General features: G+C 48.1%; 1 protein-coding gene across 1 annotated transcript in view; it reads right to left on the bottom strand.

Annotated features, from left to right (window-relative positions):
* Positions 1–250: 250 nt before the first annotated feature.
* Positions 251–25,424, bottom strand: part of LOC115316675 — a 101,744-nt gene continuing 76,570 nt past the window's right edge. Inside the window, exons 5-7 of the mRNA XM_042290213.1 lie at positions 2,266–2,705; positions 1,544–1,755; positions 251–423 (exon numbers count right to left, since the gene is read on the bottom strand). Of these exons, the coding sequence (XP_042146147.1) occupies positions 251–423; positions 1,544–1,755; positions 2,266–2,705 (825 nt within the window). The remainder of the gene's footprint in view (positions 424–1,543; positions 1,756–2,265; positions 2,706–25,424) is intronic.

The raw sequence follows: 25,424 nt of genomic DNA, 5'->3' as shown, positions 1-25,424 counted from the left end.
AAGAGATTGACACAGGCTAGCACAGGAAAATTACAGCAAGAAACAACACCCAGAGCACAGCCAACAAAGGTTTTTATCGTTAGCAAGTCTTGTGAACAATTTTTAAGATATTGTCTTCAGCTGTTAATTGTCCGTGTAAAGTTTCCTGCTTTTAGTACAACCATATATATAATCCAAGTGATACTTACGAGCTGGTATAATAAATGCAGTTACTTCCAGACACAGCACATTGATTCCGTGTAGTACCTGTTTAAGTGATCATTTGCCACTGCCACCTCACTTGTCCCTCGTTGACGAAGTAGTTTGTGTAGAGGTTCCGCACTGCCTTGGCATAGTCACTGCAGTTTCTCCCACCTCTCCGGAACTGCCGCATTGCTCCAGCTGGGCTCACACCCTGTCTCCATGAGCCACTGCGCACATTCCCTGTAGTTCATCAAAAATATTGTTGAAGCACGCACATTTCAATTCAATGCGTTCATGAGCCTGGTCCCTCTTTATTACTACCAACCTTTATCGACCCTCACTAGTAACTGATTTCTCACAATTACCAGTGTGACTCGCACTTTTCTGCTCAGGCAGCGGAAGCATCTAACAATTATTTTAGCAGGTCGCCAAAATGGAAGCTGCCAGTAACCAGACGATTGTTCTCTACTCTGTGCTTTTACCTCATCGGGAGCATACCGGACCTTGTCTGGGCCGTCATTCACCTGCTATAAGTTTCGTAGAGAGATTAGAAAGAGTTCTTGGGGAAATTAAAGCTGCAAAGTTTGTACTAAGAATCCGTCCCGTGGTCAGGCCAAGAATGATTGACTATAGCGAAACCAGCTTCACATTGGTAAACAAGGAGTAGCTAATTGAAAGACATGGCATGTTTAGTCTCAGTTTCTTTCACTACATTTCATGTTGGTGATAGATCAAATTTAGCAGGTCACTATTGCGTTCTCATCATAAGCGACGGCCCTCCTATGCTATCGCGAACATAACTACCCTATGGGGGCTGCGGCACGTTGATGTGGTAGTCAGTTCTTTGCCAGAGCTCGACTCTGCTATCACGCCGACATTGACTCCCGCGGCGCTCTATTATTTTCTTCTGTCTTCCGGCTTAGTTATTTGCTCTTGGACACAGTTCGCCCCCATTTAACGTTTATTTAATTATGTTTATGTATTGTTTCTTTTGTCATCATGTGTGACAATATAGTGTGCCGCTGGATTTCTCGGCCAGTACGTAGGTACCAACATGTAAGATGTCTGACCATTGGACCATGTCATGATACACCCTAGACTAGATAACTGCAGACTGTGCATGAGTTCTGCTCCTAAAAACCTAAGTGAGTAAGTGCTTTTGCTTTGGAACTTTCGAAATGAAAATGGCATTAAAAACAGTCAGGATATATTTGCATTGCTTTCGCCTGTAACTTTACAGAGGAAACTATTAGGCTCTTTAAACGTGAACTACTGTAGCTCTAGCCATAGTTAAAGCTTAAGCAGATTTTCAAAGTAAGGGCCATTTACATGATGCAAGGGTGGTACACTACATGCTCACCGGTCAGGATGTCCTCGACATCCAAGCTCTCTGAAGGAGTGTAGAGCTGTCGCGTCGTCCTTTTCGACCGGAGAAAGTTGTGGAGTGCCACAGTGGCCAGCACAATGTCGGTGGCTCGCTCGGGATCATGACGCAAGGGAGACCTATATATCTGCCATCGATTGGCGAACACGCCAAATGCGTTCTCCGATGTGCGTCGAGCACGTGACAGCCTGAAATAAATTGCAATGATAACAAGATATTATCAAATACAGTGGAGTATGCTGGTATGCTTTTCTATATCTACGAAATTGGTCACTGATGTTGCCTTATATGTGAATCTTGGTCTTATTTGTCAGCTATAGGAAAAGCAGTACCGCAATAAGCTTTAATTAAAAATGATGTGAAATGCGTGAGTCAAGTTAATGTATATGGCTTCAAGCTTTGGCATAATCTCCAAGGACTGTTCTTCTTGCTGCCACAACATAACATGCATATTCACATATTTCTGTACACTTCTCTACCATCCTATGCTGACCTAAATATCCATACTAAAAGTTTTAAACTAGATTTGTACACCTCGTACGTTTGTCCTGTTTGAAAACTCCGAATGGTATGTGTTCTCCCAATAGCGTGCACAACAAACTGCATTTGCAGTAAGCCTGGGAATAACCAGGCGGGATATTAAAAAAAAAATACAATTCGAAGTGACAAATACACTATGTACTGCATGGACCCCCTACCTGTAGTTGAACAACCGCTTCTCTGTAGTGAGCTCTGCAGCAGGGTGTGGCCTCATTAGGTAAGGCTTCAGGCCAAAACCTTCATCCCCCACAATCACATAGGGTGCTGCTTGTGTTGATCGTGGAAGCACTTGAGCATCAGGAAGGATGGTTGGCTCCTTCTCCAGTGCCTCTTTGAGCTTGCAGGCACCCCAGATGCCACTGTCGTTCATTCGGCCATTGCGGCCCACATCCACAAAGACGAAGTTCAGGTCCGCATCCACCAGTGCCATCAACACAATGCTAAAAAAGCCCTTGTAGTTCCGGAACTGAGCTCCGGAGTCGTGAGGTGGCATCGGGGCAACATGTTTCCCATCTAACGCCCCAACGCAGTCAGGGAACTGCCAGAGATCTTCGTACTTCTCTGCGATCTGTTTCCATTCAGTACGAGTGCTGGGTACCTGCAATAAGTTGTTTCCAGATTTAACACAGGTGTGTTCCACACCAGCTGCCACATAAAAGCCCATTCACAAATTTCCATTCGAGTGTAATGCATTAGGTGCCAGGTGTGGGTGCACCATGCTGTGGGGCCTATGCCCACTGTAGCACTGAATTGCAGTCGGCTGCAGCCAAGAACCAATACGAACGCACTCTTGCCACTCACAATTCTCTAATTGCAAGCACTATCCGTGCAAACATTATGGTATCTGGCACCAGCATCAGTATGACTTTGTCATAGCGCTTTTCCGCTAGCTGGATCTCGCAACTCCTGGAGTGCTCGCATTTCCTCAATATGAAAACAATACATTCTAGAACGCAGACTGATGCCAAGCAAGCAAGATTCCATCCCCGAATAAGCAACCAGGAGCTTGATTCTGAGGTGCACTAACGCCTGTGCCACACTCTTCTCTCTACGGCCTCCGACCGGCCTGAGGCTGAAATATGCAAGATTTTTGCACTCGAATTTACAGCCCTACCCAAGTTCCTTGTGCGGTGCAGTATGACAGTTGCTAGGCGTAATGCTTCTCTACATGACCGCAACCTTGCTGCACCACACTCATATGCCGGAGAGGTTGTTTTGCTACTACATTTATTGTATACATATGGTATACACTATGCTTTCCTCTGGTTTTCTGGCTCTTCGAGTTATGATATCAAGTGCAACAACCAATCCTGTACAGTTTTTTTTTCTTCCAATGATAGTCATTAGTGTATAAAGTTATGCAGTGAATGCTACTTTTATTTTAAAACTAGCTGTAATTTAGGTCATTTATAGTAAGATCAATGAAACCACTATTAAACTGGAAATTGGAAAATAAATGTATCGTCTTATGTTCTGAAAACTTTAGAGCTTCGATCTCTGCAGTATTAGAACTTTTTGAACTTTGCGCGGGACCATAGATTTGAAAATTGAGATTTCCAAAACTAGAACCAAACTCAAAAGTAGAAAACTAGATCTTCGTTTTAATCCCGAAGTTGCAACTTTGGGAGTTCGAGCCTGAGCAAGGATTTTCAAAACAGAAACTTGAAACCCACGAGGTTCGCGACACCTTTATAAATACTCTCTATATGTCGGTACTGCTGGTGGCTTCAGGTCGGAGCAGAGGTGCTCAAGTTCGCAGCCACTGGGCACAGGGTATGTATGTTTGTATACAGGCAATCACACTATCCCCACGAGACTTGTCTTTGGCTAAGAGTTTGTTCCTATTTAGATTAATTTGTGATCGTCACTCAGCATCAAATTGGGCCAGACACCAACAAAATTCTCGAATGCCATTTTCAATCTCGCAGCATAACAAGAAATTTGAAAAAACAAACAAAAAACTAAGGTCTGTTCCCGAATTTGAGAATTATTATCCCAGATCTCTAGTAAATGAAAGCCTGGAACACACTGGGACGGAGATGAAGAGACCTGGTTATGTTTTTTTCACTGTGAGTTCCAATGTGGCGATGCAAGTTGGTTCATCATTACAAACTAGATACAGAGCACCAAGAAACGCGGACGGAGGAAAGAACTGGACAGGTACGTCGAGTGCGCCAGTTGGGGGTATTTATCGTATCCCATTAAGCTGCGGTCGTGCATACATCGGCCATATTGGCCGATGTGTCAATGAACGGGCAGATGAGCACGCACTTTTGCTGCGCTCAACCTCGGGAGGCCACCTTCCTGTTCACTGCGTCACCTGCTTGTGTGTGCCTAAATCTCAAAGCATCACGGTTTTGGGGAGGACAGCCAATAGGATTGCACGCGAACTGCTGGAAGCCTATGAGATTGGAAAGGCAGGTTCCCAATGCATCAGTCAAATCTCGATATATTTACATGAAAAAGAAATAGCTTTTTTGAGCACGTGTTGATTAGTGACGGTCTGGTGATTTGGCATTTTTTCTTGTTGGTTTTCCTTCATTAATCGTTCAGTTGAAGTCCAGCGCTTGTCCTGTTCAGTTCTTCCCTCCATCCGCGTTTGTTTGCATGCTGTAACCAGTGTGTGGATTCCACTCTTATTACTTGGAAGTTTGATTATGTCGTATCGTTATTACCTCCAGGAAGTCATCCTTCAGAGCACTGTAGATGGCTAGGCAGACCTCGTGCACGATGGTGGAAATGCTGTTGTGTCCTCTCCGGAAATGAAACTGGAGTGACATCTGGCTGTCCCCTGAAAACAGTTGAAGACACAGTGAAGGGACCAGTACAGCTTGGCTAAATATGTGTTCCCTCGTTTTTGTAATCAGTGAATAACTGCAAGATAGCAAGGTAGAATTGGAGAAAAAAAGGGAAATATTGGGGTTTTACGTGAAAAAGCAACACAGGCTATGTGCGATGCCCCAATGACTCGTTGGGGAAGGGAGTGCCCAGGGTTTGAACTTTGATCCCACCCTTTGCGCTCCTAAGGCCGAAACCGAACATTTACGCCACAGAGATGGTGAGATAGAGAATTTGTTCTGACGTATGAGTGGCAAGAATGGGTCGTTTACCTCAAACCAACAGGAAAAATTGGTGCCTGCGTGTAACAAAGATTTTCAATGGGGGATTTTTCCCTGTAAAGTTGCAAGGCGTCGCTCAGCTAGGTTATGAAGACGTACACTTATCTCATAATGATGCAGAAACGTGCACACAAATGCAGGGCTGACACTTACCCGTAACAAGGTACCGCAACGTGATGGCCAGTCGCTCTCCAGCCGGGACACGTAGCCGGAAATTTGTGTTCCTTTTTTCGATGCGCGATTTCACCCTTGCTAGGAGATCCTCAAAGCAGCCCGTGTCCGTCCGAATCCAACGCCGGTAGGCCTCGGAATCTTCCAGAGCCAGCTTCCGCATCAAATTCTAATAGGCACCTTGTTGTTGCACGCTTGCGAGCCACTCGCTGGTTCATTTTGAACGCGGCTTCTTGCGCGGCGGCAGCTGATCGTCAGAATCATCTGAATCGATGGCACAAAGAAGCACCAAAGCAAAAGCTGCTGCTGTGGCCGGCGCGTATGCCATCCTGCAAGGGTTTAGCCCTGTAGCAGAACGCAACCGCCAAATCCAGAAAACACGAAATGGTTCGCGAGGCTGATGAATCGATACGGTAGAGCGACGGCGATGAGACGGCGATCCAAAATGGCAACGATTCAAGGGGCGAGCGGAGCCAGCGGATCTGAGCCTAGCCGCCTACACTTCGTTTCAGCTTCGGTCCAGACGCAGCCGATGCTACAAGCGCGAGCATCTGGCCCAGAACAGTGCTTGCACTGCACGAGCGTGCGCGCTTGGCAGGGATGCTGAAAGCCCGGAGCTCGCGCTTGTAGCTTAGCCGAGCCGGCCGGGCAGACGAGGGCGAGAGAGAGAGAGGGAGGCAGCGCGCAGGAGAGGAGGCAATTTGTGTTCTTCCAACACGCTTTCCCGGTGTAACAGGATGTTCCCCACATGTCGGAGAACAAGTTGGGAAACATGGTTTTCGAGCGACAGCAACATGTTTCCGGACTGTTGCCTTTTCCGCAATGTGACAGGGTCCCCGAAAACGTGTTTTCCTCGTGTTGAAGGACAGCGTTCTACGACTGTTTCCGCAGTGTGAAAGGGCTAGTTGTCAATTATTGAAGTATTCTCGTGCGACTATCTGTACAGAAAAATATAGATGTTGCCGTGTTGCTGGAAAAAATTCGCTCAGCCACCGGAATGGGCAACACATGTCGTCCGACACAAGTTGTCGAGGTTTCCGTTGCCAAAAGCTGTCACATCGAGACAACATTGTCGCTGTCGTCCATGTTGTGTTGCTGTTTCCTCAATGTGACAGGGTTGTCGGAAAACAGAGCCGACAGCCGACATGTTTCCCGACTGTTGAGAAACATGTTTTGTTCATGTTTCCGCCGTGTTTCCTCAATGTGAATGGGCGTTTAGGGGCTAGCCATGTCCGTTTGTCCGTCTGCCGTCTGGTGTTCCTGCTCGTGAGCTCACGCGCTCACGTGCTCACGAGCACACGAGCACGTGCTCCCGTCCTCGTGTAGGGAAAAAAAAGAAATTGCATCTCCACGTGGTGAATGATGTTCGTTGGGGCACGGCCACTCGATCCCCCCTGTTGGGGCGGCCTGCCGATGTCTTTCCGAAAACAAAAGAGCGCGCGTGAGAGGAGAGCTTCTCCCATTTTCCGTGGGGGCGCTGCACATCGGTGAGCTGTCTTGTGAGCTGAAAGCTATACTGTTTCGCTTTATGTTGTACCGCAGGAAAGGCTGTAAGCGCGAGCTACTTTAAAAAATTGGGTTGCGTGTGTGTTTATACAGCCTAGAACTTGGTCTGCCTCACAGGGGCGACGAGTCTCCCAGCAGTAGATGAGAAATTTAGCCAGTGCGGTACAGCCGCTAGCCTGGGGTCTTTAACGTGCATCACGCAGTAGTGATACACGACTGCACGCCGGTACGATGCTCATCCAGATCGAAACGGGCAGGGGTGGGGCTCGAACCCAGGATCCCTGGGTTCTGCAGCGCGAGCTTTCGCTCCACGTGCTCCGAGCTGGTGTGCGCTAGACCACTCGGCCACCGATCCCCCTACGAGCTACTTGCTCTGGGGCAGATCTCGGCGCCACAAGCTCTCGTGCACTAAGGGCAGCTGTCAACGCTATGAGCTCGCGCTTCCAGCCTTCGCTGCGGTACAACATAAGGCGCCACAACTCTTGCTCCGCTACCCAGATAAAATAAGGTTTTTTCGTAGATCGTTCTCGCCGTCCCGCAAGGCCGTCCGCAACCCGCTACGATAGCGGGAACTCCACAGTGAAAGCTATCGGCGCGCAGGCGCAGTAGCAACTTCTTCGTTGCGGAACGCATAGCGGAGGGGGCAGCGCGGTCTAATATCTGCCTGTCATTGGCTTCGCCGATACTGAGGCGCTGCAGCGGTTGCAGAAGGCAGAAAAACTCGCTTTCCTCCCACCTATGCACCGCTGTGCTCGGCAAAAATATCGTAGTGTCACTCTGCGCTTGCGTGTGGGGCTTGTGTTGGCATTTTGGAAGCTGCCGGAAATGTAAATGCGCGTTCAAGTTCTGAGGAAATCCTGCAGTTGATGAAGTACAATAAAGTCTCTTCCGAACTTGAGTTCGCACCGCTGACTTACATGGCTGGCTACTTGGCATTCGTTTGCGAACAAAAGGTGACCATTTTTATTTGTAGAAATTGTCGTAATTTCGAGGTAATTAGCTGAAACATTCAACCTAGCAAAGCAATAAGAATTTCTCAGTGAAAGCAAGGAAGGCTAATGTGTAGAACCCGCTAAACCTTGCAGGTGACGTGTCCTGAATCCAAGCGCAACTTAAGGGAAATGCATCACATGACGGAGCATATCAGTCCATGTTTAGCCTTGACCAAGGAGGACTCAGCTATCCACGACCTGAAGCTGTCTGGCTGTGCAAGCTCGCCTGCACCTTTGTCGAGAGGGCTCTACAGTCGGCAGAGATTCGTGGTTGTGGAAGGATTTGCAAGGTCCTCTCGAGCGCTGTGCTTTCACACCTTATGGACTGCCCACTGATGTGGTGTGTTACCTGCCGAGGCCCCTACCACAGCGAAGAGCTCTGCGAGCTCTTTCTCAGAAAACTCCTCAGACCTTTTTTGGCAAACTGGGCTGGTGACCTAAACAGCCCACTAGAGAATATATTGAGGCTTTCGCGGAACCGTTCCCCAAAGGTACTCCGCTTGTGAGCTATATGACTCCCTTGTTCTGTTTTTTGTGAACAATAAAGTTCATATTGCTGAAGTTATGCTAGCGGAATCAGATTTTATATTGTCCTCCACAGATGAATAAATGGCACAGCTCGCGCGTGCTCGAGCGTCAGTTAAATCCGGAAATCATACGGCTTTGCTATATCCAACTATAACTCCTATATTACAGTGGTAATAGAAACGGGGCAACAGTTACGGGAACAAGAAAAAGACAATTTGCTCATACTGCCAGCAGATGGAGCTTTAACGCGCAGCCTGCAGCTGAGTGAGCTTTTCGCAGAAAGAATCATGTGCTTTTATTCTACACAGATTTGTCACATCATTCATGCAATCTGGCATTCGTTTCAATTGAGACTTGCGCCTTCACGAAAAAAAAATATAAATAGCCACATCTGGCCGGGCGTACTGCTCCTCTCTCACTATATTTCGTCTTACCTTAGCATGGACTAACCGCGAAGGCTGTGCTAGCGCGAGCGGCTAGCCTTTACTGCCTTGACTGGAGCACTCACTGCACGAGCGCTCATGCAGCCGCCGGGGCTTCCTTCGAAGCAACTATCTCGCGCTTTTAGCCCGCGCGGCTAAAAGCGCGAGATATGCTCCCCCGAAAGGAACTCTATCTCTCACCGATAACGAGCGCCACGGCTGGCGCCTGCGGGGGGAAAAGTAGAACTATCGCTCTAACCGGCGGAGTGAGGCATACGGCAGGCCGCTCCCAAGGGCAGTCCTAATCGAGTGGCCGTGGTTGGGGCGAAGCTCTGGTGGTGCTTGTCTGCGTAGACGGTGAGCCGCAGCATGCCGAGCCTTTCGTTCGTTTTCATCCATGTCAGAAAGAGAATGTGTGGTATGGAACGTGGTTATATACGCATTTGAGCATTTGACTGAAGCGTGACATGGCTGAAAACGAACTAAAGGCTCGGTATGCTGCGGCTCGGCGTCAACGCAGACAAGCACCACCAGAGCTTCGCCCCGATCAACATCACTCACAACGTGGAGATGCGGGTTTTTTTTTTTTTTCTTGTCTGCTTGGCGTTTCTGTTATTTCCCGCCATGTGTCCGACACTACGGTCCGAGGCGAAGGATGAGGCGAAGGATGGCAAAAAGCCTGCAGCAAGCGTGGACCCAGGAGCAGGCTCGGCGGATGCGCAAGCCGAATTGCTACTGAAGGTGGCAGCCATGTGTGATGTGGTCACAGATCATCTCACCGTGCAGCAGTCACTTAAGCCGGAGCTGCGTCCCCAGCTGGCGGTGCCGGTCTACTCCGGCTATAACGACGCCAAGTCAATTGCCGACTTTCTGGGTGAGCTCGACGCCTTCAAAGCCGCCTCAGGAGCCTCGGAATCCCTCGGAATAAGCCGAATACTCCCACTCGCTCTACAGTCTAGAGCGGCGTTCTGGTTAAGGCTGCAACCTACATCCACCAGCCTAGCGGAGTTCGAGCGGCAATTCCTAGCAGAGCTCCTGCCATCTGGTTACGAGTTACAAACCTTGAGAAAACACGAGTCCCGAACGCAACATCCGAACGAAAGCCTGGTTCAATATGTTTGCGCATTACAGGAACTCGTACGAAGAGCGCAACCTAATGCCTTCGAGTCGGAGATTATAGCTCACGTTCTCGGACAATGTCACCCAAAGTACCACGTGTACCTACACGGCTGCAGCTTTTAGACCATTGAAGAGCTAGACCAGCATTCCCGCAGCACAGAGAAAATCTTCCTCGCTCAGAAATGCTATCTTCCACCGCCCTTGGCCGCAAACTGTCTCGAACCCGCATTTGCTTGGCAGGGCCCCGAGGCAATCCCGGCGCCAAGGCCTCCACGGGACAGGCACAGAATGCCCAATCAAAGCCGCCGGAGGCGCTCCAGTTTTGGTTCAATGCGGGGCCACTGCAGGATGTCTGAAGAGCGCCTTTGTGCAGGGGACTCAAACAAGTATTTGGACCAATGCCACAACTGTGCACAGCGCGGCCACTTCTAAAGAGAGTGCCCGAGTACAAACCCGAGGCCGAACGAAACCAATGGCGGAAGGGATGGAAGTGAGCGGGAGGAATGTGGAAACCCGGTCAGCCCTCGTGCGCTTATGGGCCGTGAAACTGCGGGTGGTCACGTGGCAACCAAACGGGGAAAGTTTTACGGCCGGCGCCGATGAGCCCCACTGCAGAGCCGCTGATGGACAGTATCACAGCCGGTATCATGCACGCAGCGTCACTTGTTCCATCGGTATGTCGAATTCAGGCCAACAGCGAAATGATCGAGCACGCATGATCATCACTTTGCTCGGTTTTCCTCTTGCCGCGCTTTTGAATACCGGGGCTGATGTCTCGTTTATAAGGGACGCCGCGTATGAACTGTGCAAAAAAAAAAAAAAAAAAAAACTTTCGTTCGGCACACACACGTCTGCGGTTAGCCTCTGGTCCAAAAATAACGGCGGGCGGAGCCGCAAGGCTTAAAATTTCATTTAATGAGAAGAAGCGGAGTCAGCGCTTTCAGTATCTCCCTGGACTCGCCGTACCCGTGATCTGAGGTCAAAATTTTATTGCAGGCGTAAGCATGGCGCTTGACTTCCCTGGTTGCGCTTATCGTCTGGGAAACCAGGCGGACATGTCTCCGTTCACCAGAAGAGAGAACTGCATCACTGGCCCAACCCTCCCTGCCCAACCCTCCCAGCCCACTCCTTGACACCTGCAGCTGACCTACCATCCGAAATCTCGGACACCCTGCGCAAGTGTCCTGGCACAGACCTACAAATGAGACAGCTGGAGGACGTCCTGCGGCTGTTCTCTCCGATGTTCACGGAGTGACCAGGAAAGACGGACATCCTGCTGCGTCGGATTGAAACCGGTAACGCACCGCCTTGGAGGTGCAATTTACGCCCCATCAGCGTGCACAAAAGAGAAGTCCTGGTCGTGGCCCTTCAGGAGATGCTGGACACTGGTGCAGGGCGTGAGTCGATGAGCTCTTGGGCATTTCCTGTCGTTCTCGCTCTGAAAAAATATGGAACTGCCAGACTCTGCGTAGGTTACAGACGGCTTAACGAAGTGTTAGTACGGTATAGTTACCCTTTCCCAGCATTTCTTCTATAATGTACGCGCTCGGTAACGCGACAGTGCTCATTACGTTGAATTGCAGCCCTGAATTCTTTCAGATTAAGGTGCATCCGTTAGACGTGCAGAAAATCGCCTTCATTTGCCACAGAGGGCTGTACGAGTTCACCAGCTTGCAATTTGGCTTGTCCAACTCGCCAGCGAGCTTTCAGCGCTTGATAGACGTTGTGCTCGGAAACGCAAAGTACGAGTTCGCGATGGCATACATGAATGACGTTGGTGTTTTCTAGCGTACATTCGAGGAGCATTTTGAACATTTGACTATCGTGCTCGAGCGGATGCGGAACGCGGGCCAAACAGTTAATCCGGGGAAGGCTCAATTGGCCGAGCCCAAAATTAACCTTCGCGGATTTGTTGTCGACAGCGGCACGCTCCTTCTCAACGAAGAAAAACTGCGCGCACTAATTAGTGCGCGCAGTTTTTCTTCGTTGGAACGGGGCGTGCCGCTGAGTACCTGTGCCCCCATGACGTGAAAAGTTTACAGCGATATCTCGTAATGATTGCGTTTGATAAGCATTTCATTCCATACTGCTCCGGGATTTCTCAGCCGCTTAATCACCTTCTTTGAAAGGTGTCAAATGGTGTTGGAGCGAACAGCAACAAAGCACGTTCATAGCCTTATCAAAGGCAGTGCGAGAGAACGCGTGTCTCCACCTTCCTGACCTAAACCAACCTTGCAGACAGATGCAAGCGATTGCGGCGTCGGAGCTGTTCTACTGCAGGAACATGACCGTTTAGTTCAGCCAGTTGCTTTCGCAAGTCAGACCCTCAATTCCGCACAGCGTAACTACAGTGATACAAAAAGAGATTGCTTAGCCATAGCGTATGCGTTAAAGCGATTTGACTAGTATTTGAATGGCGGCAACATTGCAAACTAAATGTGATCATTTAGCGTTGTCATGGCTGAAAAGACTTCAGAACCCCGCTTGTCGCCTCACTCGTTGGGCACTTATGCTACAACAATACGAATACGCTATTGTGTACATTCCGGGTGCTACAAACCAGATTGCTGATACATTTTCCCGCGCCCCCTTTCCTTAGGAGCACGTGCAGGAAGTTCCAGGTCTGGTTGCAGTCGTTAATACAGCACAATAACTACCTGACTCACCGTTTGGGAACATTGGTCTCATAAAACGATCTTCTCAAGGCCCCGCGCGACGATGGGTTATGCCAACATGTGACAGCCTGGCTGGCAGCGTCCAGCCCAGTCTTCAAAAAGGGTGATGAACAGTTTGACCCTCACGTACTGAGCAGTGATGAACTCCTGTTTCGCTACATCCCTGCGTTTTGACCAATGATACCTTGGAAGTTACGCAAGTCTTTCTTCAGATAGATGCACAACTCAGCCCTAGCCGGACACAGCAGTGGGAGCAAAACTTACGATACGTTGTTCCAGATTGCGACGTGGCCCGGCATGCGGCAAGATGTACTGAGGTACATGCGCAGTTGCCCCTCATGTCAGAAAGCGAAGCCCCGTGGTTATCAACCCCCAGGTCTCATGCAGCCGATCGCGAGTCAGAGCCCTTGACAGATTTGTTGCTGTGGCGTCATGGGTCCATTTTCTCGTAGCTCGCGCGGAAAGCAGTACTTGTTTTTAGTAACAGACCATTTCACCAAACGGGTGGAGCTGCTCCCTTTTACGAAAGTTGGACTCGCAGTAAATATGGGACTGCCTCCTTCAAGTTTTCACACGTTTTGGCTTCCCGGCAAGCCTAATTTCAGATAATGCGTCATATTTTACGAGCAAAGTGTTCGTGGATGCATGCGCGGTTTTGGGAATCCAGCATAAACGGATTTTGCCGTATCATCCACAGGCAGATATAACCCAAAGAGTAAACCGAAACTTTAAAATGATGCTTGTAGCGTCACAAAGACTGGGATGCGAAGCTCCCAGAAATGGCCTTCGCCACCCGCACCACGGTGAACCCGTCAAACAGGCTTACCCCTGCCCAGCTCAATTTTGGCAGAGCTTGCTTTTCCTCACTAAAACTCTCAGTTCGGCAGAGCCCAGGGCACAGGACCGCAACTACAGAAAGTTCGAAGACGACCGACAAAAGCGTCTCACTATCAACCTCAAGGAAGCCCGGGTGATCCCTGATGTTGGCAGACTTGGGGATTCGGAGCCGACACGCTTGCCGACATCCAGCTCATGTCACTGTTACTGATGCAGGTTTTCTTCGTGCTCGGAACGACTGTCTTGCTCGGCGTGGGCAACGAAACAACAGCGGCCCCGTACCTTCCCGATGCTTCTACGAGTACGACAACTGGATGGTACGTGTCGACGGGCATCAGCGTTATCGGACTGCCAGTCATCACCGATTGCAAGCTCCCCTCGGATAAGCCGTTCGACGATGGCGCTCTGCCGGTCTTCGAGGAACCATGCGACCACAACGGAGGCTATATAGACGCGCGGCACAATGGCTTCGTGGGATTCGGAGCCGGCACGCTTGCCGACATGCAGCTCATGTCACTGTTACTGATGCAGGTTTTCTTCGTGCTCGGAACGACTGTCTTGCTCGGCGTGGGCAACGAAACAACAGCAGCCCCGTACCTTCCCGATGCTTCTACGAGTACGACAACTGGATGGCACGTGTCGACGGGCATCAGCGTTATCGGACTGCCAGTCATCACCGATTGCAAGCTCCCCTCGGGTAAGCCGTTCGACAATGGCGCTCTACCGGTCTTCGAGGAACCATGTGACCACAACGGAGGCTATATAGACGCGCGGCACAATGGCTTCGTGGGATTCGGAGCCGGCACGCTTGCCGACATACAGCTCATGTCACTGTTACTGATGCAGGTTTTCTTCGTGCTCAGAACGACTGTCTTGCTCGGCGTGGGCAACGAAACAACAGCAGCCCCGTACCTTCCCGATGCTTCTACGAGTACGACAACTGGATGGCACGTGTCGACGGGCATCAGCGTTATCGGACTGCCAGTCATCACCGATTGCAAGCTCCCCTCGGATAAGCCGTTCGACGATGGCGCTCTGCCGGTCTTCGAGAAACCGTGCGACCACAACGGAGGCTATATAGACGCGCGGCACAATGGCTTCATGGGATTCGGAGCCGGCACGCTTGCCGACATGCAGCTCATGTCACTGTTACTGATGCAGGTTAGTTACTACTACCCTATTCATGTTCGAAAGCTGCTCTGTACGTTGCCGGCTCCTCCCATGCCAAGTGTCGGTACCAATTGTTGTAGGCGAACCAATGTGCAATTGTCGCGCAGACGATTTCTCCTCTTCGCAAACCGCGTACTATACCTGATTATTTTGTTGTTGCTATCCGGGGATATACAACTAAATCCGGGTCCTCTTACTTCTGTAAAAGTAGATTTACTGAAAAGTCTACAGAGTGGTCAGGCAGACATTATGAAAAAAACGACTCTATAGAAAACAGGTTCACCAAGCACGAAACTATGATAGCCAAAATAAACAATAAACTTGAAGTCGCAGAGGGACAGGTCGAAGCCGTTAACAAACTGGTATCTGAACAAGCTAATTCTATCAGATATTTAGCCCAACAAGTTAAGGACTTGAAAGACAAGGGCGTAGACTTGGAAAATAGAAGTCGCCGACAAAATCTTGTTTTCTATGGTGTAGAGGACAACCGCTCAGAAACGTGGGATCAATCCGAAAAAATAATCGAGTGCATTTGTAAAACCAGCCTGGGTATCGAATTGACATCGGTACAAAGGGCGCATCGAATTGGTCGTTACAGTCACGAGAAAAAAAGGCCGATTATTGTAAATTTTGCGTCTTACAAAGAAAAGCAGGACATTATATCGAACGCAAAAAAGTTTAAGGGTACAACCTACAGCGTAGACCAGGGCTACTCACCCGAAACTCGAGACATCCGCAGGCGACTATGGGAATTTGCAAAAATTAAAAAGGCAGATAGAGACAATCAGGTAAAATTAAATTTTGACAAACTAATTGTTAATGGTAAGGTGTTCACTTGGGACAAAGAAAAAGAGGAAGTTGTTCCTGTCCCAAAACATTGACGCCCCACTAAAAAAAAAGGAAACAGTTCGTCTTGATTTAGTTGCTATTCTTGTAAATTGCAGAAGTGTAGTAAATAAAGTCGATGAATTTGCAGGATTAATTGCGTCCGTCAAGGCTGATATTGTGTTTGGGACTGAATCTTGGCTGAATCCCTCTATCAGCGATGGTGAAGTATTTCCGAAGGAATTTATTGCTTATCGGAAAGATAGGCCCCGCCTCGGTGGAGGGGTCTTTTTGCTAATTCATTCTTCACTAACGTCATCTGTACTCGATCTTGGTCACGACGCCGTCGAGTCAATCTGGTGCAGAGTCATTTTAACTGATCATTCTTCATGTGTTGTTGGGGCGTTTTACCGACCACCAAACTCGGATGTCGGCACATTGCAGCTACTGTACGATACTGTCTCCGAGGCCTCTGACCAAACTATTTTGCTAGCGGGAGATTGTAACTTGCCAGACCTTGACTGGCAAGACGGCACTTTTGTAAACAAGGTTAATAGCCGCGTCAACCTTGAAATGAAAAGTATAGCAGACACTTTCGGATTGTTACAGTACGTGAAAGAGCCAACTCGGGATAATCATAATTTAGACCTCTTTTTTTGTAGCTCACCAAATCTCGTTAGTTCGGTAGACGTCATTCCGGGTATTAGTGATCATCTCGCGATCGTTGTAAGCCTAAACACTAAAACTAATCAGTCGAAGTCGTGTGCATCAAGAAGAGTCCTTTTCTTTGAGAAAGGTGATTACAGTAGTATTTCCAGTGAACTTCTTGACCACTTACCTGTTTTTGAGTGTCTGTCTGAGGATTATGATATCCACGCATTATGTTCGGTTTTAGAGCGCAGCTCTTAGGCGCCCGTTTCCGGCTTGAGCGGCGTCGCCGTCGCCGTCGCCGTCGCCGTTGGCGTCGCCGTCGGCGTCGCCGTCGGCGTAACCGCGCGGTGCATTCTGGGTAAATTTCCCCGCTAAATCTAGCGGAAAATTTCCCCGCTAAATCTAGCGGAAAAAATTTCCCCGCTAAATCTAGCGGAAAAATTTCCCCGCTAAATCTAGCGGAAAAAATTTCCCCGCTAAATCTAGCGGGAAAATTTCCCCGTCAAATCTAGCGGAAAAAATTTTCCCGCTAAATCTAGCGGAAAACTCCCCGCTAAGCGGAAAAAATTTCCCCGCTAGATCTAGCGGAAAAATTTCCCCGCTAAATCTAGCGGAAAAATTTCCCCGTCAAATCTAGCGGAAAAAATTTCCCCGCTAAATCTAGCGGAAAAAATTTCCCCGCTAAATCTAACGGAAAAAATTTCCCCGCTAAATCTAGCGGAAAAATTTCCCCGCTAAATCTAGCGGAAAAAATTTCCCCGCTAAATCTAGCGGAAAGAATTTCCCCGCTAAATCTAGCAGAAAAAATTTCCCCGCTAAATCTAGCGGAAAAAATTTCCCCGCTAAATCTAGCGGAAAACTTTCCCCGCTAAATCTAGCGGAAAATATTTCCCCGCTAAATCTGGCGGAAAAATTTTGGTCACGTGACCCGGGGGGTCACGTGACCTGGGGAGTCACGTGACACCCCGAGGTCACGTGACCCCCTCCCGAGGTAACGTGACCTCTGAGGGGGCACGTGTTTGCCCCCACTTGACCCCACCAAGGTCACGTGCCCTCGGGGGTGGGTCACCTGACCCCCCCCCCCCCCCGAGAACACATGGTCCTCAGTACCCTCCCCTCCTCCTCCTCAAGAGCTGCGCTCCAATTCGGCGTCACAGGGAGTGGTAAACGTCTTTCACTTTTAGAGCGCAGCTCTTAGGGGCCCGTTTCCGGCTTGAGCGGCGTCGCCGTCGGCGTCGGCGTCGGCGTAGGCGTAACCGCGCGGTGCATCATGGGAAATGTCCCATAATGCACCGCGCGAGCCCCCCACCGGGGTCACGTGACCTCGTGGGGGGCACGTGACCCCCCCGAGGTCACGTGACCCCGGTGCATCATGGGAAATGTCCCATAATGCACCGCGCGAGCCCCCCACCGGGGTCACGTGACCTCGTGGGGGGCACGTGACCCCCCCGAGGTCACGTGACCCCCCGAAGTCACGTGACTCCCCTGAGGTCACGTGACCCCCGCCGATGTCGCGTGACCCCCCAATGACGTCATCGTCACTGATGACGTCACCGGCATCCACATCGTCATCGTCATCATCACTGATGACGTCATCATCACTGATGACGTCACCGGCATCCACATCGTCATCGTCATCATCACTGATGACGTCACCGGCATCCACATCGTCATCGTCATCATCACTGATGACGTCACCGGCATCCGCATCGTCATCGTCATCGTCACTGATGACGTTACCGACATCCGCATCGTCATCGTCATCATCACTGATGACGTCGCCGGCATCCGCATCGTCATCGTAATCATCACTGATGACGTTACCGACATCCGCATCGTCATCGTCATCATCACTGATGACGTCATCAGCGACGTCACTGATGATGTCACTGACATTCGCATCGTCATCGTCATCATCACTGGTGAAGTCATCAGTGACGTCACTAATGACGTCATCGGTACCCGCATCGTCATCGTCACTGATGACGTCATCAGTGACGTCAGTGATGACATCATCGCTCTAATTCGGCGTTACAGGGAGTTGTAAGCAGCTTTCACTTTTTTTAAAAAGAAGTTACTTGAACTTACGAATAAGTATATCCCAAGCGTAGATTCGGCAATGCTTAAAAAACGAAAAAAACCATGGGTGACTTCACGTGTCCTTGGAATAATTAAAAAACGTAGGCCAGCGCTTGTTAGATTTAAAAAAAAAAAGTGACAACCACTTAGAGAAACTTGCTGAGGTAACTCGGGAATACAAGTTGAATATAAAAAGTGCCAAGGAAAATTATTTTTGTAGACTAAATGATAGGATGAAAACGAATTCTAAAATATTTTGGCAATGCTTAAAGGGATGCGGCACCAATTTTGCAGGAATAAACGAAATTAGCTATAATGAGCAGGTAATTGTAGATGATGCAGAAAAAGCTTCGTGTCTAAATAATTACTTTCAATCTGTTTTCTTACCCAAATACGACTGTAATTGTTTTTCACCCGTGAGCACTGTCTAAATAATGCAGCCAGTAGAACTAAGCGTGAGTGGTATCGAAATGCTACTAAAGAGTATCGACGAAACTAAGCGTAATGGCCCAGATGGCATATCTCCTCGCGTGCTTAAGCGCTGTGCTCATCCGATTTCAGTCTATCTTTATTTAATTTATGCGATGTCGCTATCTGTGGGTCTCTTGCCAAACGACTGGAAGACCGCTCACATAGTCCCTATTCACAAAGGTGGTTCTAGGAAAAATGTCGAAAACTACAGGCCTATTTCATTAACCTCCATCTCATGCAAGGTCATAGAACATATTTTATACACTGAAATAATAAATCATATGACAAAAAACGATATATTATCTAAACAACAGCGCGGTTTCCGTAAAGGCTTATCTTTCACCACGCAACTTGTCGAATTTTATCATGACTTGTCATCTGATGTTGATGAGGGAGGCCAAACAGATTGTATATTCCTAGATTTTCGTAAGGCTTTCGATACTGTTTCGCATTCACTTCTGCTAAATAAACTTAAGATGTTAAATATAGACTTAACGGTATACTAAGATGGATTGAAAATTATTTGCTAGAGCGTTGTCAGTGTGTATTAGTGAATGGTAAAAGTTCGACATACGTTAATGTTACATTGGGAGTCCCACAGGGCTCTGTCTTAGGGCCGCTTTTGTTCCTAATATATATCAATGATATTTCCTTGGGCATTTCATCTTGTGTTCGGTTGTTTGCCGATGATTGTGTGTTGTACAGAAAAATTAGTAACAAAGATGATGCCACCCAGTTACAAATAGATTTAGAATGCATTACTACTTGGTGCTCTACTTGGAAAATGACTTTAAATCTCAAAAAGTGTGTGCATTTATGTTTTACTAAAAAGAAGAAGAAAATTGAAACCCAATATTATATAAATAACAATATAGTAAACAAGGGCTCCAAGTATAAATACTTAAGTGTCACGTTTTCAACTGACTGTTCGTGGAATTCACATGTGGATGACGTGATTGTAAAGGCTGGCAGGGCGCTGAACTTTATTCAACGAACCCTGAAATGTTCACTCCCTAACTTAAAGGAAACAGCGCATTTAACATGTGTTAGGCCAATTTTGGAATATGCCTGTGCCGTCTGGGACCCGGAACAAAAAACATTAATAGAGAAACTTGAAAAAATACAAAATAGAGCTGCTAGGTTTGTTCTGGGACGGTACGGGCGGAGAGAGAGCTGTACTCAAATGAAGACTGAACTGAATTTGGAACCTCTCTCAGCCCGCCGTAAAAAATTGTGTTTAAAGTTTCTGTTTTTGATATTTAAAAATAAACTGGAATTAACAGTGGAACGTACTTAAAAGAACCATATTATATTTCTAAACGGAACGATCATGCTTTCAAAATTAGAGAGTTCCGCGCAAGGACGAGCATGTACGCCAACTCTTTTTTTGTTAAAACGATACGAGAGTGGAATGGGCTGTCGGAGCTGCAAGTGTGCAGTGAAAGTGAAGATGTGTTTTTTTCAACATTGCTGTAACGCCCTCGGGCACTGCGCGGTAATCTCTGAATAAAGAATAAAGAATAAAGACTGCAGCAGTCCCACCAGTACAACCAGGGGCGCCGAGACCTGCAGTTCGAGGTGGGAGACTTGGTTCTCAGGCGTACTCACCCCCTGAGTGACGCGGCAAAAGGCTTCACGGCCTCACTGGCCAACAGGTGGGATGGTCTATTTCGTATAAGTAAAAAGCTTTCTCTGCTTACGTACACACTAATTCACCATTCCAGTGGTGAGTACACAGGACCAACTGATGTCACCGACTTTAAACAATTCCACATCCCGGAAGATCGTTTATTGCAGAATCGGACCGATGCCGACGGCCGGCCCGGTCCAGAAACCCCCCTCGCCGCCACACAGGTGGTACAACCTGCGACGTCAGTGACGGCTGAGAGAGAAGTTATAGAGCGGTGGACAAGATTACACTTTTTCTTTCTTTCGAGTTTCGAGGGTTGTTCCTTGTGTATTATCCCACGGATCTGATGCCCTTTCTGAGGGCGGGGGGGGGGGGGGGGGGGGGAGGAATATTGTGCCATTGCGTGCCCACCCCAGATCGTTTTTTAGGCATTAGAGAGCCAGTGGTTACACCTAAAATTAACCAATGGCAATGTCTTGTTCTGACACAATGAGATGGATCCCGGTCAATGCCAAAACAAATCCCGATCATCGGGACGCCAGCGTCCTAGGACACGTGGTGGTCCCTGTCACCAAGGGCGGCAACCGTTCAGACCCACCCCACGGAACAGCGGCCAGTGGGCAAGACGTTCCAGAGGCACCGGAAACTGCCTCCGCCGGCGATGCCGGGAGCAGCCACAAAGGACAACCGCGACCTGGAGCGCGCCATAGCGCTCATACTGCGTCGCCGTCCACACCTTCTGCGACGACCCCCTTCCGACGACGACCACGAAGATAGCCATTGGTATGCCAAACGCTAATGTGGGAGCGAGGGTCTGCCACCACGCCTAGGGGCGCTGCCGACCACCCAAAAAGGACACAGTCCGAAGCGTATAGTATCGCACGAGGAATAGGCGCGAGAGCCTATAAAAGGACGACACGCTCACAGAACAGTGGGAGACGGACCGAGGTCAATGAGGCGAGTAGGTCGAACGCTACGGCAATGTTATACTTTAGTACCAACAACCCATTCTTGTTACTCTAATAAATGTAGTTTCGTGTTTTGGAAATCCCGGCTTCGTGTTGTTCCTCCTGGATGGGCATGTAGCTCGGCAACCCTACCACAAATTGTGGCATCAAAATCATCCGCCTGACAACACTCGAGCGCGGCTCATGCATTGGGCACAAAACCTGCGTGAGCACTCTACTTTAGCACGTAACAATCAACGCCTCGGCGGACACTCGGCTAGTGGCTCGTGTCCAGGCACTGCGGTGATTAGAATATCCGAACTCTAAAACTGGCTGGACCTCAGCACGCGCTTTCTACATTGCCAACCCCGAGGCGTGGGTATGATTAACGTTGACTGCACAGGATAGGCACCAGGCCACGTGGCCGCTTGTTCTGGCTCTGAATTGAGGGGATGAACGATGCTCATATTTCTATTTTTTTTTTCGGCGCCTCCCATTGACAAGAGAGAAAAACTAAGGCAAGTTTATTGTGTTATTAACGTAAGGGGGTGAAAATATTTAGTGAAAGTAAAAACATTGTTTCATGGCTCCTTTAAGCTTGGGTTCACTCACTTCCGACCGCTTTCGACCGAGCTGCTTAAATCGTATTGGGATCTCTTACGACAGGAGACCACAGTTGCGCCATCTACTGCGTAGCGGTGGAACACTCGGTATTTCCGTCTATTTCTTTTCTAAGTGGAAGCTGAAGCGGTTTCCTATTTAAAGGCACACACTTAAGTCGTCTGAATCTGTCCCCCAAAGTCACGAATATCAAAATCTTTTTTTTTTTTTTTTAATTTCTGTGCATGGAGTTTTTAGAAAATCATTTTCAAAGTAGCACTGAAGGTCCTTCTTTCCGGAGCGTGACGTCACAAGTGGAGTTATCGGGATTTCTACTCTCGCGCATTTTTAGTGGCTGTCAAAACTATGCACGCGCATTCTTGCTATTTTTAAAAAGAGCGGAAAAGGATTTCACGACTTGTACGAGTGCGGGGGAATATTAGCGATGTGCGCGACCTAAAGTGTTGCTGCGGTCAGCTTTCCACGATTGGCAAGACCATGGGCATATGAGCATTGTCAGATTGTCCACTTTGACCGTGGTAGTTCCGGTTGCGATGGTTCCTAGCTTCCACTGTGCTTTTTGAACATACCATCGAACTCGTCGTCGCACCTGGTGGTAAGTAGCCAGGGTAACAACTGCTGACGTCACGGCGAGGCAAATCGCAGTCGTGACGTCAGGGATGGAAGCCATTAGAAGTCGCCACCAAGATATCTCCGCGCTAATACCTAGCAAGCTTGCAATTGCACGTGTAGTCCTCAGCGACACGTGCTTGACGGCCAAAATATCCTCTTATGTCGTTACGACAGGTCTTAGGTTTTTCGTCTTTCTCACTTTTAGTAGCATCTTCCTGGAAAACGAACGTGATCTTCAGATTCATGGGATAAAACTACGCTAGAATCAACCACTATATCATTTTTCGAAATACATTTTTCAGCTTCGTTTTAATGCGCTAGCATTAGTACTAACGTGACAGGAAAAAGCTGACGGCGTTCGTCTGCGGACAAAACAGTACATGTAACTGGAAGCGCGCCGCGTAGATGAGAGCAGATTAGTGGAGAACAAAGGCAAGAGGGAGGCGACGTAATGGGGCGGAAGCCAATGCCAGCGCGTCGCGGCGAGACGAGGAGGAGGCGACTTCATGAGGCGGAAACCAATGCGCGCGCAGGGAACCGGAGAACAACCAAAGCAGCGTTAGACAGCGGATGCCGCTGCTAATCGTGCGAGGTGGGAGAACGAGACTGAGGCGCGGAAGGAGCGCATAGTTCGGCTGGCCGAAACGGGGCTCAAAAAGCGGCAACCCGACGCGGGTCTGCGTGTGACAGAGACTGGGGGCGAAACGGGCTCGGCGAACTCGGCGAACTCGCTTCGCCGGGAAAAAAAAAATTAAACGAAGATGCATTGGTGGAGTTTTAGAGAATACGTTAGCATGAGCCTTGGGATACGCCATACACGTACCGCTTTGGGAAACGCTAACACTAAACCCGAAACAAAGCCAAAAAGAACCGGCAACAAATAGAGCAAGTAAAATAGAAAGTCGAACAAGAAAACCAAAGCAGAAAAATGAAACGATCAGCTTTAGCGCTTCCCAGAGGGGGACGTGTGTGGCGTTTCCCAACGGTCAAGCTAACGCATTCCTTACGGGTCCACCCATAGAAAAATTCCTTCTTTATTCGCGCATGACTTTTTTTTTTTATTTAAACCGCTTTGGGGGGGGGGGGGGGGGGGCAAAGTTTACAACGAACACTGATCGTAGATAGTACGCACATTTGATCTCGTAAATAGAGCAACACCTTCGCTCTAGTGAGATGCAGTTCTAGGGACACCTCATAGATGGCACCAGCATGCCGCTGTGGGTTCTCGTCGTAAGAGTCACAAAAACTCGTTCGTAAGCGAACGCAATTGTGCGTACGGGCCTCTAGAGAGAATGATGACGTGCTCGAACCGTTGAGCATGTCATCCTCTCTGAGGCTGCAAGACGTCACGTTTCCGTTAAACATATGCCTGATCCGTGATGCAAGAACCTGAAAGCCATGCCCGTCCAATCTGACCAGCTACATTTCTTAGTTCTTGGACAACCATATTGGACCGGTACTACAATCAGTGTCACCCCAGTGTTACCTGAAGTTAGATCGCAGCCGACGCTACAAAGCGACGAGGCCGATCAAGCAGCACCAGAACTGCATCGTCACAGCGCTCGTTGTCTTTGTGAGTATCACCGGCTTGACCAATCACAAAAAGAAAGAAAGCGCAAAATGTCGTCGAATTCACAGTGCGTGATTGTTTAGTTGGTGATAGCAAACGAAAAAAGACAATGGCCGCTGTGACGACGCACATCTAGGCACTCCTGGATTGGTTCAATAAGATGGTACCGTGAGCTGCGGTCGGTTTGGGCGTTACAAGCATTACATAACAGACGTGTGTATAAGTAATTGAAAAGCCCGAACGTGAAATCTATAGAATTGAAATAAAATATCCCAGTGTTATCACATACCGCCTCACTCTGTTACGTAAAAATAATTAAATTGAGCTTCGTCAAGACGCCATTTTAATGTAGATGTATGGAAGGATCGCAGAAAGCAATCCTCCTAACTTCAGAGGCATGTTCTAAATTATACAGACAACGAACACTGATCGTAGATAGTACGCACATTTGATCTCGTAAATAGAGCAACACCTTCGCTCTAGTGAGATGCATTTATTAAATAATGTTATTCTGCAAATAAACATTTTTATGAATGCACTCTGAGAATAAACGATTCTAAATATTTGTTTTTTTCAAAACAGTTTATCATGTTTGTATTTTTTACTAAACAATCATTGAGCTGCTCAAATGTTTTTATTTCTGCATACCACCACCCTTGAAACACTGGAAACTCATCAAAATTAATTGGACTTATTCCAGCGTACTCTCAACTGATTGCCATTGTATTCAATGTTGTGTCTCTTGATTCATCCATTTTCAGTCTATTTGGAACTCGTTTGAAACGAACTGCATGTATTATCGTAGATTTGGTATTTGCTTTGGCCTGTGCAGTGCTTATCGTATGCTTCTTTGCATATAGCGACGTTCGAATTGCCGCTTGTATCATCTCCGGAAGCGAGGAGTTGTTGAAAACCTTCCTTGACCCAGAGTTCACATTCTGGAATGAAGAAATGGGAATATTTTAAGCTTTTTTGTTGGATTCTTTTCCATCGCTTTAATGTTTTACGCGACAGAGTATGACCAAATATAGTTTCCATGGACTTTCCACTTATTGATAATGTCTACGCAACATCTTTGTCAATCAGACTCCTTAAGGTTCGCAACCAACAATAAAACAAGAAAAGTAAACAAACAGCCTCGATGATAAATTTTTTCATCTGTCACATGTAATTTTTAATGAGGAAATGAACATGTGAGACAGTCACATGCTAGCTTACACATCCCTAAAATCTTATGCTTTATGTTCACGTTAGAATAGTAGACAATTTACAATATAAACAAACGCTCGTAGTATCACATGAGTGCCAATAAGTAATAACGGAACACAAGCAAGTTGCAACGTGAGAGCAATGAATTCACCATAATGTTTTC

Source organism: Ixodes scapularis, unplaced genomic scaffold (assembly GCF_016920785.2).
Source record: "Ixodes scapularis isolate PalLabHiFi unplaced genomic scaffold, ASM1692078v2 PGA_scaffold1__304_contigs__length_218370807, whole genome shotgun sequence".
Taxonomy (NCBI): Eukaryota; Metazoa; Arthropoda; class Arachnida; order Ixodida; family Ixodidae; genus Ixodes; species Ixodes scapularis.
This window is presented reverse-complemented; position numbering and strand designations above follow the sequence as displayed.